The sequence below is a fragment of the Temnothorax curvispinosus genome, unplaced genomic scaffold (assembly GCF_003070985.1).
Source record: "Temnothorax curvispinosus isolate PA1 unplaced genomic scaffold, ASM307098v1 QBEX01006326.1, whole genome shotgun sequence".
NCBI classification, from domain to species: Eukaryota; Metazoa; Arthropoda; class Insecta; order Hymenoptera; family Formicidae; genus Temnothorax; species Temnothorax curvispinosus.
In genome coordinates, this window is record NW_020216106.1 from 446,899 (window position 1) to 461,536 (window position 14,638).

Genomic DNA, 14,638 nt, shown 5'->3' on the forward strand with positions numbered 1-14,638 from the left:
CGGAAAACCAGATTTCCGCAAAGTTCCTGGGAAGTTCGAGAACATTTCAACGAAGATTTCTATCGCGGCGGCTTCGAACCGCAAGCTTTTCTCGAACGTGAGATTATCCGCGATTTTCGATAATTTATTAATCGTTTTTATTGAGGGCAGCAGGAAATTGTATAAATCATGATGATAAAGTAGGTATTTTATTAATTGAAGCATCACTGTTACTTTTATTATAAAAACATCATCACATTTATCCGGTTATTCTATTTTTCCATTCTATTATTCCGATATAATTACTTTATTCAATTTTAATTACTTTATTTGACTTTGCCCATTATATTCACGTTGAAAGAAAGATAAAATTTTACAAGCGCATTGTTATTGTCCCGGTTATTAAAACAGTTATTTAATGGCACAGTTGTATTTAATAACATTCTAAATTAAAAAATTATTTATGAGATCTATTCTGGTGAAATCTCTTTCAGGAACTGTACTTAATTTTACAATCTACATAACATTTGTTACATATATATGTATATTATCGTGTTCTACGTTACATAAAGTTAGATCTGTCACTTGATATACAATTCGACTTTCATTTAAATAAAGCTAGGACAGTTTCGAAGACAGCGCGAGAGAAATAGTCTGATAAAAATACTGTCCAATTTATGAGGTCAATTTATCATGTATTGCAAATTTCGGTTTATCTACAAAGGCTCTGATGAAAGTTAAAATTGATTTCTTTTGGAAAGAAAATTCGATAGAAAGCTATTTTAAAATTTTTACTTATTAAACGTAGAGCAAATATTTTTAGCGACTGACACGAATTAAACGATAAGCTAGTACTTGTGATAATGTTCGACGGCAATACCAGCGATGCATAGATGACGTTAGATGACAAACGTGCGTCAGGTGTCACACAACGCGTGATATCGTATATTGCAATGGGGACTGTGCCAGATAGTGACGAGTTGCTTGGATTTATGGGACTTGGCCGAATGACAGGCATCTCATAGAGGTAGTTTATCGATAGCGTTAAACCTGCGACACAATGACGTTGCCACGTTGTAAAAATGCGATAAAATTTGGAGACCTCAGTGCGCATACATATATCTACCGACTTTGTTTCAATAAATTCTTAATAAAATAAAAATAAAGGAAAAGGAGAAGGATTCTGTTATGACAAAAATATTATAATTACTGAATTTTCTTCAAAACTTTTTGTACAAAACTACAATTACTTTAACATTTTCTTCTATATAAAATCAGTATAATATAGTATTTATATTTGATAGAAAAAAGTGAGAGAGAGAGCTTTTTATTAAATAAAGGATGCAATAGCTTTAAAGATATTATTTTATTTCAGTTATTGACAGCTGGGCAAGGTCTCAATGATGACTTGTGGCATACACTGAGGTTCTCCAGACGATTCAATTCACTTAAATTCCAGATCGACAGTGAGACTGCAATACGAGGTATGTACATACATGAAATGATATCACTAACGATAAGTGCGATAGCGGCCGAAGAACCATTATATTCCAAAGGAACGTATACTTTATTAAAGCCAATAAATTACATCGTTGCATACGCAATTTTCGTAGGACGAGATTTCAAAACTCATAAAGCGGTTTATTGATGCGGAACGTGCGTTTTGTATAGAGTGTTAAAATCATAGTAATATCGAGAAATAAATGGTTTTGTGCAAAATATAAATTGAAAATTTAAAATAAATTTCTTTCACGTGAGATTTTATTTTTGACAACTGGAAAATGAATAACGTTTCTCCCGCAATTTAAATTGATTTTAGACTTGAATAAACATATACTTATATATTTTTTAAGATTAAAAAATTTTTGCTACAAATTACTTAATATATATTTTTTTATATTTAATATTTTACGCTATGTGCAAATATGTATTAAAAATTTTCGAAAAGAATTCAAGCATACTCTGTATAATATTATTGCTGGAAATAATTTATGAAATGGTTGAACGTAAAAATGTGACAAAATATTAAAAATTGAAAGAAAAATCAATAAGCTTAAACACGAACTACATTATTACGGGAACAGGATGCCGTGTAAAGTGCAGCAAATTGTATGTCGGTACCAGATGCAAAACAGTTGATTGCTTTCGTGCTGCAGCAGTGCAAGTGGCGTCTTCGATTGCAAGGTGTGAGGAATAGCGAGAGGAAAAAGACGATTCTATTTCAGAACATTGATGAAAAAAAGAAAAACAGAGAGAAACGCGAAATGCCAAAAGTGCTTATCAGTTTCCGAATATGTAAAAAAGAATCTCTTTATACGTTAGATATTATATTGGAACAAAAACGTGAAGTTTTTATTTCTTTTATTATTCATTGTTAATTAATTTTCTATTTCCATCGCAAATGATATTTTCAAGCAGTTTATTGTTTAATAGATATTAAGAAGAATGAATTGTCTTTTCAATGTGTTATTGTATTCATTAAAATAGAATTTCATGAAATAATCACTGGCGGAAACGCCAGGATAAGTCTATTTAAGTGACGCTCTTATAAATGCTCGAAATATGATGGATGATAGTAGTTTTACTTTTATAATCAATAGACCGTTTTCTCGTATTTAAGCTTTTACACGCGGTTTAAAGTTGCCTCGTAATTAAACCTAAATTCGTAATGAGCTTAAAAGCGAGTTATGCTTCGAGAAAATTAGAATTTCTATATTAACTTTCCACGGTATTCTGATCCTTCAGGAAACGCTTTTCAATTTGCAGACAATAAGTTGTAATCGTAAAATGAAGCTAATGCTTTTTATTTGTTCAAAAGATATTAAAGAACTCGTTTATTCTTGAAGCTATAAGAGTGTTTAATTTTACTAGTAAGATTATAGCAAATACGATGAAGATAAAAACATTGTTGTGGTTGAATTATTGATACGCTATCAAGATAGTGTAATAGCTTTTGCTTTAAAATACAAAACAAGTGGTCGTTTTATTGCAAAATCAAAAGACTATTCATTCGAGATTGCTCTCTTATGCTTCATGCTTTTATTACACTTCCATTTTTTACTTTATGCTTTTACCATGCAGGATATGCTTTCTCTTTTCGCCTCTCTTTCTCCCCCGTATTATGTGCTTTTACTTCAAAATAATTACTTCCTTTCCCATCTTTCACAAAGAGCATTTGCTTCACCTTTTTTCCACATTACAGTAAAATGAAAATCTACAATGTATATAAATCTCTGTTTTTCAAATATTAAAAAATTCAATATTTTATTTGAAATTTTAAAATTATATTTTGGGATTATAAAAAAGAAGCATTATTTTAAAGCAGATTAATATAAGTTTATTCAGTTCTAAAGAAAAAGTTAAAACCAAGTGTTAATATGCAACAAGAAAGTAGTTGTTTGAGAGTGAATCTCTTCTTTCTATCTTGTGAATTATAGTCTTCTTGTTTTTAATTATTTATAACACAAGATTAAGATTACCTCTTTCATAAAAGAAAAGTTAATTCAAGATTAATCAATAAATATTCGAAAAAAAACTACATTTAGCGTATTATCTCATATAAATCAATTTTACATCGATGCGCCAAGTTATCGAAAGAAACTTATTATACGGGGACGTAGTAATTTCTTTCTCAGCGATAAATCTTATACGGCGTGTTGCAAGTTTCGAGGGGGAGGGGAATTTCCCTGTCACGACATTTCGAAACGGGGGCACTTTGCACGTCGCGCATCGATTGCGCCGGCTCGAAGGATCCTTTACGTATCGTATGCATGCGCACATTCGAACTTCTCGCCAAGGCGAGAGCCCGTGCAAGGGAGCAATATCGTAGATATTTCGAAATCCCTATTTAGCATAAATATGTGGCGGCGACCGCGAAAGCCCCGCGGCGAAAGTCGCGGAGTGAGAAAAAAGTCGCGGAGAAATATATGTATAGAGATATAAGGACACACATGGAGACTAAAGTCGACAGATGTATGAGAGGGATCATGTTTAACACATTTTAGAACACGATGTTTTCAATCGCGATACATCCAACAGCAATATTGTACGGCAATATTGAAGGAAGGACAAATTACTGATACAAATTCCGATATTATTCAGAATATATAAATATAAACGAAACTTTCATTTTTGTAAGAAATTATATATTTGATTGTTCGCTGTTTGTTTTTCGCTGTTTTCTTCAATTTTTGTCAGCAATTCGGAATAACTTTTATATATATAATCTTTACATCTTTGCACGGTTTTCAAAATATTATTTGAAAAATATTTTTACATGACAAAAATCTTATCGAATACTCGAGCATACTAGAGAGATAATTACTTCTGTAGTAGATTCTCTAGTAAAAAAAAAAAAAAAAAATTTACAACCGAACATTCACGCGGAAAGATAAGCAAACAACGATGGATGCGAATGCCGATCTTAATTATCTCGTGGCAGAGTTATGGCGTCCTCGAAATTGGAAAACAGAAATATTCGGCCGGAGTCGAGTATACGCGCGTACGTGTGCCGGTGTATGGCCGGCGAGAAAGCGCGGAGTACTAGGAGAGGATAAAGAAGGGAAAGAGATAGAGAGAGAGAAAGAGGGTAAGGATTAACTGCACCGTACGACCAAAATTGCCCCGAGCGTATAAATACAGGTGTACACGAGGCGAGGGTGGAGTCGCGCCATGGAGAATTCCTGTCCGATAATCAATTTCCAGATCGAGATTTATCAGTCGGTGGATTCACCGCGGCGGGATCATTCGGTCTACCAAGATTTATGCGAGCGCCGTACGACGCGCGGCTGTGGCCTCGCGCAGGAACGACGCTCTCGCGCGGAAAATAATTTTCCGCCTTCTCTCGATCATCGCCCGCCGCGCGCGATCGCTCGCCTGTGCCCCGATATTAGTGTTGTTATTTGTCGGACCGACGAGTCGGGGAAATTGGCACGGCGAGCATTTCGGAGCTAAATCGTCCCGTCGTTTTCGGCTATCACTGTTGGCGATGATCGAATGAGTCATTAGGTGTGACAGTTTTACAAATCTTTCCCTTGTTTTGGAAAATCCAGGAGAATTCGCGCAAATTATTAACGTAAAATCTTTTTTTACAAAGAATATAGTTATCTCGTAGTTCTATAAATATAATACAATTCTATTTTGTTTATCTTTAGGACCCAACTTTAAAACGTCAGGAAAAAATTTTGTCGTTATCTTTTATGTACAATAAAACAACATGTAACACCTTAGATTAGTCTATACATACTTTTTAAGTCTGATATTGGCAGATGTTCTTTTTTCATATATGTGAAAGTATAATTATGTAAAATTTTGAAGTCTCACGAGTATTCTTAAAAAATATTTTTATACACATGAAAAATATTTTCGGGTGGTTTGTCAAGCTACAAGAGTAATTGCGTCAGTTTGGTCGCTCCATGGATCTGAATAATTAATGAAAATCGCTGAGAAAGTTTCGCAAGATCGACGAGCGGGCGCACGAAATTAAAAATTTCTCGGGCAATTTTTCACGTAAGTTTTCGAGACCTCTCTCATCGCACTCGCCTCGTAAGTTGTGTAAATGGGACAAATGGCAAATTAGAAACTACTAGTTTGTTGCAAAATACTAGTTTCCCGAGACTAAGAACTTGAGACATACGTTACGGCTTATCTGACACTTTAAACTGTCGATATAGGCAATATTACAAAACTTAGAGAGATTGATGTCACTCTATAGTAAAACGAAGAAAAAAAAGAGAGAGAAGCAGAGAAATATTTGAAAACAGATTTTTCAAGTATTTTGTATTTTTATATACATAAAATATATAATATGTATTATTTATACTTTTTTAAATAGAACTGCAAGCTTTTATTCTTTAAATAATATAAATGAAATAGTATTTGTTTAATGCTTATAAAAATTTAATACTGATTATTATTGGATTATGCAATAATTGATTACAGTCGGTTGTAGTATATTCTGAATGTTTATCTAAATTTTGAATAATATATACGAAATTAACAAGCGATTATTTAACGATAAAAATAATTTTTTGCTTAACGCGTATCTAACAAAGAGAATCACCGAATTGCATTTTTCTGCTATGCGACATTCATATGTAGATTTCATAATTTCATTGCACAATCATTCTGAGCGAATTAATGTATAATTATAATAAAATAATTAATTATACAGTCTCCCGCATATGCAAATAAGAATATTTAATTAATATAATACAAATAATTACCAGTTAATGAATAGTTTCCTTTGTGTGCTTGATCAATTTCAAGAAACGGTTAAAAAAATTGCACTATCCTGTTCGTTTTTTTTAGGCATTACTATATCGCGGCTTCAATTTTGATAGAGCTTAAAACTTCACCTTTTCCGATTGCACTTCCTCTATCGGATAAATTACAAGTTTCCCGCGGGTGCTCTCGACCCTCCTGCAATCACAAATTCAAAATGCATCGCGCAGTGCGTCCGCTTTTGCATTCCGTCGGCGACCCTTCGAATCGAGACACTCTTATGAATGCTAATCGAAGATTTTCCAAGGCTGCGATCGTTATTGCACCTAGTAGTCGTGAAAAATATATCAGCAGACGGAAATTCTGTTTGTAAATGCTAGAGATATGTTTGTCAGTATCAGTCATAAAGCACATCCCTGGGGCGATCGAGTGACAAAGTACAATGAATGAGATATAAGGCAGATTAATTTTTAAGTAGGGGTAAAAAGACATTTTATATGAGCGAAGGAGAATGCTCCTGCTTATAGAATCTCCTAAAAAGTTCCCAAACTCGGTATTTTTATAATGAACCACGAAAGTGGAGTTTTGTGTAAAAAGAAGTTTTACTCTACGTTTTCGGGTATATTTTGCGCCACTCCGAGCAAGCGTATGATCAATAGCAGAAGCACGCGTTTTCTTCCATAGATTCCACCCAAGGCAAAGAACTATTCTCGTCCATGCGCGCGAGCGCGTTTCCGAGACCGTCGATTTTTCTCTGTTTACGTCGATTCGCCGATCGTATTATTTACGAGCGGTAGATACGAGTTAGTGCCATCGATTTTCCAACATCCAGCGGACGGATTACAAATCGCGGGCATGCAAATGCGCTTTTTATCGAGCCGACTTCTCGAAATGCTCTTCACGCTGCCGCCGGCTGCGCAACGAGAAAAGTGCATCCGGAATCGGCGCGATGCAATGGCGGAGGTCGACGTCTGCGGCATTCGAGGCACTTCGTCGCAAAAGTGACGTTTCAAGTATAAAGTAAATTATATCCCCCGTGCGATTCCATCAACGATAAACCGCTTCGCAGAAATTCCTTCGGGACTCTCTCGTTGCGCGCAAATTCCGCGGTTAGCGAACGACGGACGCGCTATACGGATGAGCAAACAATATCGATATATCGGGGATCTTAATACGTTCCTCGTGGGAGTCAATATTTTTGATACCGATATTATCCGTTCGATAGCATCGTTACAACCGTTTGCGCCTTTGCCAATATCGCGAGCATCGTGTTGGTAAACCATTAAGGTCACTGTGCTTAAATTGACGTATAAGACCGTATGGCTCGGGGAGGATCGTGAAGAATTGTTCAGGGAGTATCACACACAAGCAGTGATTCTATTTTAAATATTCCGCGTAATGTGGGTGTATTTATGCGAGAGTTAATGTAAGATAATGAAAGCAATTAGCGATACTTGAATGGAAACGGAACGCTGACGCAATTGAGCACATCCCGGTCGTATCTTATTAATATCGATAATATGAACCGCACGTGATTGGCTTACCAATCAGCCTGGCCCGAATCGGCCCCTGCAAAACAACCCCACCGCAGCGGCCACCGTGAAACAGCCACCCTCGCAAACCTGTCTCTCGGATCACCCTATTAAACTGACGGCGAGTGCCGGCAATATTGAGTTAGGTGGCAATAGCCTAAATTGCAGTAGCCCTGCACGGCCTTTACTTCGGCGCAATCGATCGCACTGGGACGATAATTGCTGCACAGCGAAACACATGTGGTTCCTGTCTTAAGCCCACAGCGCGGTTCAATAGTTCACTTTAAACACCAAAGTTTCATGTATTTACAAATCTTTGCAAATTTCGATCGATTTCTTTATCAAATTCTCGATAACACTCGAGTATATATAAATACTCAAGTAAGATATACTATACTATATATCGAATAAAAAAAATAAAATCTAAAATAAAAAATATCATTAATACAATTATATGTAATGCATTTTATTGGATTTAAGATTTTCAATATCGAAACGCAGTAATAAAAGAATTGAGTTTGTATGTTTTAAGAATTGAGAAATGAGGCGTGCATAATTATTACTAGTGCAACTCTCTGACATCGTTATTTTTATTTAAAAAGCAGATTTAATCGATAAGACTGTAAATGTTTTCCAAATTTCGGTATTTTCCACTCAAACTTAATTCGCGTTTCAATTCCTTTCAAATTCAAGTGACGAACTAACTTGTTTGTGCGCGAATCTAGCGGAAACGCAGCTGGGGAAGCAGGGCGTCTTGGAATTCCGCACTCTCCATGTAGGCGGATATCTTCACACGGGCGAGGACATACCACATTTCGTGGGCCAGCTGCAGCAGATCTGGTTCAACGGATATCCATACTTGGAGATTGCGCGCAGCGCTGGAAGCCATCAAGCCTCACATCAGGGCGTCACGCCCATCATCCGCGTCACCGGCAAGTTTGGGAAGAGAAACCATCCGGTTCACCATCCGGCGACCTTCACCTCCAAGCACACTTACGTAGGTCTTCCGGTGCTCAAGGCGTACGTGGAGACCAACATCTATTTCCAGGTGAAAATTGATATTTTTCTTGCGAGTCATGGGCATTAAGCGATTCTGCCGGGTCATCCAGAAAATAATCGCGAAGGTTTATTTTATATCGTGTTTTTCCCAATTTTTGGTAAAATCTTAGCTAGCCAGAATATCTATTAATTATGTAAAATTAATTATGTAAAAACGCGCCTTGCAGATGCATCGCAGCAACTAGTAAAACGTAAGATTGTAGGAAATCAGAAATTGTTAGATTTTTGCACATTTAATAATCAAATGATGGAAGTTCTATGTTCAATCGTAAAAAGGATATAATTCAATGAAATTGCAGAGAGAAAGAGAGAGAACTCATTGCCTTACACTTATAAATTACTTTTCAGTTCAAAACTCGCGAAGCAAACGGCTTGATCCTTTACAACGCCGGAAGAGAGCACGATTTCATTGCGGTCGAGCTTGTAAACGGACACGTGCACTACGTGTTTGACCTAGGCGACGGAGCTGTCAGGGTCAGGGACACTTCGAAGTCCAAGTTGAACGATGGCAAATGGCACGCTGTCAGTATCGGTAGACCTGCCTCAAAGAGACACACTCTCGCTGTGGACGATCATGTGACTGCTGTTAACAGTCAGGGCAGCAACGAGAATCTCGATCTCGATGGCATTTTGTATATAGGTGAGTAAAGAAAGAAGAAATAACATACATGTATATAGTTTAATTCTACATTTTAAATATTTACTTGCTGCACAAAAATAAATTTGATTAATATCACTAAATTAATCTAACGATGGATTTTGCATATGAATATAATTGGTCGTTAAAGAAGGTTTAATATATAGTCAATACTAACAATTCTTTAAAGAATATTTCCTAATATTATTAGTTTATTTTTATATAACGTTCAGTTGTAATAATCTGAACGTCGCATTTTCTTTATTTAGCTCACCCGTTATGTAACGCGCGGGGATACAATTAATCAGGATTCTATTCGACAATTTCATTTGAGAGATATTACTACAATAAAATAACAGCGTGTACGCGATATTAATTTAATTTAATTAGTCAGTCGTGATTTACATTTGCAATCCGTTTATTGTGTAAGTTAAATACGTCATTTATATGTATTGGTTTCTTAATTAGTTTAATGAATTATATTATAACTACATTCTCATTTAGCTTACCGTATTTGTCATAAAATCTGTTTAGTGATAAGACTGCTAACAAATGCGAAATTCTTAAGTTCTTTAATTTTACTTTTAAAAATGTTGGGTTACTTCTTCCTGTCTTTCATTATTGAACAAAATATTCATACGCCGTATAAATATATCGCACGATTTAGTTCTCGCGCTTGGAAACACATTTATATGTTTCAAAAATATCGATATATAATCTTGCTGAATATATAGAATTTATCTTATGTATTTTGAAAATTACATATACGCGTGCGCGTATACCAGAACCAGAATTTACTTTTAACTCTTTTTGACAATTTATAAAACTTTTATAACTAATTTTATAAACCAAATATAAGACTGTCATATCAATTAAATAAAATCATATTTGATCTGTTGAATATAGACGCATAAAAAATGTATTAATTTAATATAGCACTTTATTAATAAAGGCGAAATAGTTGTGTACATTTTCAGTACGATTTTATATATAAGGTAAATACCGGCAATTGGAGAGCTTCAATTATTTAACTGTTTTCCTTTTTGTCTTCTTTCTCTTTGTCTATCTCTTTTACGTCCTATAACAAAAGTGTAAAAGTGTCGATTATTAAACTCTTGTACTGAACATATTACGAATTCGATAGTTATATTCCACAGATTAAGCTACTTAATAATTTTTGTATAAATACGACAATATCCTAAACTTTCGGTCATAATGTTTATATTAAGAACTCTGGTCGTACACAATTTAAAGCTTATTCTTTCTTAAACTGAATGCAAATATTAACAGTTTTAAAGTTAAGGGAATTATATTACGCAAATTAAACTTTTAGAAAACAATCCAATAACAGAACATTATTATTCACACAGTTTTAGTAGAACAATACTTTTAAAATATTTAAAGCCGAGATTTAATCGTTAAAATATCTCATATCGAATATTGACAAGAAGAAAAATAATTTGTTTCAAAAATCTTTTTTCCATAGCAAAATTTCAATTCGTCAAAGAATTTATCATTAAAATTAAAATTTAGGGATTTCTAATGTAGTAACCATATTATTTAAATATGTATTTAAATCGTGTATTTTCTGTTGAGAAAATATTACTTTTTTTTTTAAATCAAAGATTATCATCAAAGATATATAAAAAGAAAGAGGTAACTCACATGACAGTTCTACAACGTCCTCTACTATCTTCTCTTTGCCCTGGCGGACAGGATGAAGGTAATGTAATAATATTTCTGGATCCAATCGGCGGGATGAACCCATCAGGCATCACGATATTATCCTGATCTCGCCCATTCTCTTCCTCATTTTCTCTCGCTTCCATATCGTCATTCTCAATTCGCGGGATTTTCTCCTCGTCTTTCGTCGATGTCACCTTTGCCGCATCACTAATCGATTTATGACCGTATAAGATTATCCGCATTAGCGACGCTATTATAGCATTAGCGATGTGCACTCGCCGTAGTTAATGCCTTTCAGTTCTGGTTTACACATTTCCGGATCGAACACGTCGTGTCTCATACATTTTGTTGACTAAAAAAATTTGGAATTTTTTTTTTCTGCTTAATTTTATTTTCTGTAACTTGTTATTTATTTTTTTAATTATTTCTTTCAGTCTTTTATGTATATATAAACACTTAAAATATTGAGTTGTCAGATATAGTTCTGAATATATTAGATACGATACATTCGATCCAAAAATGCCTTATATGACGTGTTCAGATTGCGTGACTTATCCTATATCGGACACGCGATGCGCTTTCTCGGAAAATCCAATAATAAACTCCGAGACATCCCACGTATTCGTTCATCGTACGTAGTCTCAACTAATCCATCCCGAACCAAACGAACATGTCTTTAGGCATAAGTCTTTAGGCATATCGTCGTCTATACATACGTACTAGTAATCTTTGTTTGAGTATTTGTACTCATTGGTGAACATCCAATTCTCGTCCGGCGAGACGTGACCCTTTAACAGTTGTATCTCGATTTGCGGCGCTTTAAACTGCGGATGCCCCATTCTCCATCTGTCCGGTATACCTTCCAGACTCCTCGCTGATTCCGGCCAGAGCCCCACGATCAACAATCTCTGCGGCCGGATGACCGACGTTGTCGAGAAACGAACGATCGACATTAGCAGAACGCATAAGGCGAGATCGCGAGGAGACATGACGACCGATAACTTGTGAAAATAATAGTTATTGAATTTCCGCGTTTCGATTAGTTAGTTATATATCTCGTGACGTGCTGCAACGACTATGGCAACGTGATTAGCGAGTCTGGGATTTGACGAATTATGACGATCCACGAGAGTGATAACGTCGCTATTATCTTCTTATCGCGCGCCCGAGTGATTTCTGCCGATTCTCGTGACGTTGTCTTGGCTCTTCGAGCTTGATTGCACCGACAAGCTCGATTGACAATTCGAGCGCTCTATGAATTCGCGCACTTTCGATAATGATGCATAGACGACTGCTTGAAAATGATCGGCCCCCGTGATTCGAACTAACTCAGCGAGTCGCACATCCGGCATTCGACCGCAGCGCACCCGCAAATGTAAGATTAAATTTGTGAGCAATAAGACCTGCCGCGTTACTACGGTTTAATGATAGCTCAACCGAGAGTATGCCGTTTGAGATAAACGATATTAGCTGATAAGAGCGCGACCGGTCTAGTTTTAATCATAAACGTATAAAAACGCACTTGAATGTGATTAATCTCTATAATAATTTTTTTAAGTCGCTTATACAGGATAGCCTTTTATTAATAATTAGAAGTTATGTATGAAGATATAAACCAAAAATGTAAGATAGAGCTTTCTTATAAAAGACTGTTCGAGAAGCTAAAATAACTTTATCTAATTATCTTAACAGGTTGAAAAATTCAACATTCTATTAAAATATGTATTAATATAACTAATATAGAATATAACTGAAATCGCTGCATGGAAGATAATAGATATTCATAAAATATTGACACTTTTTTTTCTTAGATATACAAATATGCATCATGAGTCACAAAATGTTACAAATATATTCATACCATCTCATATCGTTCTACGTTTGATAAGGTAGCCTTACTCTGGGTAATTATTTATACTGTATGCCTTCGATAATGCTAGCCTTGACACATGTTGTAGAGTTGTAAATGACGATTAGAATTTTTTGCTTTTACGTCACTGGTCAATTTTCGAAATACTTGCGTAAATGCTTATATAACATTTTATATTTTTATTTTTTAGAATTTTCTATAATACACTACTATAATATATGTATACGCGCCAATGAACCGTATCAGTGACTCATCTCTATTTATTTTATGAACTCATATTTATATTTTGATTATCGGCGGATGAATTACTGAGCGTTATCTTTAGTGCTTTGTTTGTATAATCGTCATTATTATCACGAATTTTTTAGACTAAATCATTATCGACTAAAAAAAAACTGATCGACTTACCTTATTAATTTAGGTATCAAATGTAACTTGATGCAATTTCTCTGTCACAATAATGTACCATTTCGACCGTTTTAATTTTTCATTGCCATTCGCCGTTCCATACGATGCGACGCGGATAATTATTTATTGTCGGAATTCTTTGCGCTTCTGATGCAACTGCACGATTAATCTGAAGGCTACAGAAGAGAAGTAGACTTTGCGAAGAGATGTCACGTGACGATTATTACCGCGTTGTGTAAGCGGATGACTTTTCAAACAACAAATAACGTAGTAAATCCAAGTGGGGATTAGTCGATTTTATCTTTGTAATAAACACATCTATGGAACCATTCTGTTATCTACAATATCTTGTCTCATTTTCCATTATTCGCGGTACTTACGGAAAACAATGTCGCAACTACAGTGAAAAAGCTTATGATTTTAACGATAGATAATACAGTTTGATTTTCAGAAACGTCAAGCATCGCGATTTTACATAAACGATAATGTCGGCTAACAAAAAAGCGTTCATGATGCAAATATTTTTGCATTTCTAATTAATAGTGAGTAGATCTTTGGATGTACGTCTGGACTAACGATCCGAAATTCAGTTACCGTATCAGCATAGCGCGCTATGAATCACCATTAATTAGCTCCATATCATACCGTTCCCGTTGCTTAATTCATTAATAAATCTATCGATCACCGTCGGTCTGACATAAATTGGCAAATCAGCTATTAATTATTCTTCAATAGCGATTGCCAAATCGCGTCGCGACATCGGTTCCACGCAAAAATTGCAGCTGGAATTTCACTCCGATTGAACGTATATGTTCACTGTCGCATCAAGATATTCTTAGTAGCTTCCGAACATAATGCTAGGATAATAATTCAAAGTTTATTATCGAAATTTATTGTTTAAAATTATTTTATGTATTTTTACATGTTACAATAGAGAAAAAAAGGATGCTGCGGTATCGCATTTTGTTTTATTCGTAAAACCTCTCTTAAGTACATTAGCATTCTGAATGAGAGAATTTCATACTGCATACGAGTTGATTGGCCGCGCGGTTGAGTTTTCAAAGTTCCTGCACGCGGTATCATACGAGATATAATGTGTGACCGTCGAAATAATTTTCGGCGATCCCGCAGGATTTATGGCGGCGAGATCGACCGGACGTGTGGTCGTCTCGGTTCGTCGGGCACCCGCGATATCCGCGATTGCCGAGAGGCCTGTGGATATCACAAGGCTGCGAGAGTTTGCGA

At 35.4% G+C, this 14,638-nt stretch overlaps 2 protein-coding genes across 8 annotated transcripts in view; one reads left to right on the forward strand and one right to left on the reverse strand.

Annotated features, from left to right (window-relative positions):
- The window catches only part of LOC112455712 (neurexin-1), a 202,097-nt gene that overhangs the window by 158,223 nt on the left and 29,236 nt on the right, over positions 1–14,638 (forward strand). For all 5 annotated transcript variants that reach the window (XM_025017815.1, XM_025017816.1, XM_025017818.1 and 2 more), the window contains 3 exons: positions 1,355–1,463; positions 8,459–8,781; positions 9,141–9,432. In XM_025017815.1, coding sequence (XP_024873583.1) covers positions 1,355–1,463; positions 8,459–8,781; positions 9,141–9,432 — 724 coding nt within the window. The remainder of the gene's footprint in view (positions 1–1,354; positions 1,464–8,458; positions 8,782–9,140; positions 9,433–14,638) is intronic.
- Positions 10,350–13,527, reverse strand: LOC112455713. Of its 3 annotated transcripts, none has more exons than XM_025017821.1 (4): positions 13,394–13,527; positions 11,836–12,116; positions 11,095–11,322; positions 10,350–10,507 (listed from the first exon to the last, which is right to left on the reverse strand). In XM_025017821.1, the coding sequence occupies exons 2-4, from the start codon at positions 12,102–12,104 to the stop codon at positions 10,501–10,503; spliced, it is 504 nt and encodes a 167-aa protein (XP_024873589.1). In that variant the 5' UTR covers positions 12,105–12,116; positions 13,394–13,527; the 3' UTR covers positions 10,350–10,500. The 3 variants fall into 3 exon arrangements, with proteins under 3 accessions (XP_024873589.1, XP_024873590.1, XP_024873588.1); XM_025017822.1 differs by having other exon boundaries at positions 11,836–12,023; positions 13,394–13,524; XM_025017820.1 differs by lacking the exon at positions 13,394–13,527 and having other exon boundaries at positions 11,836–13,357.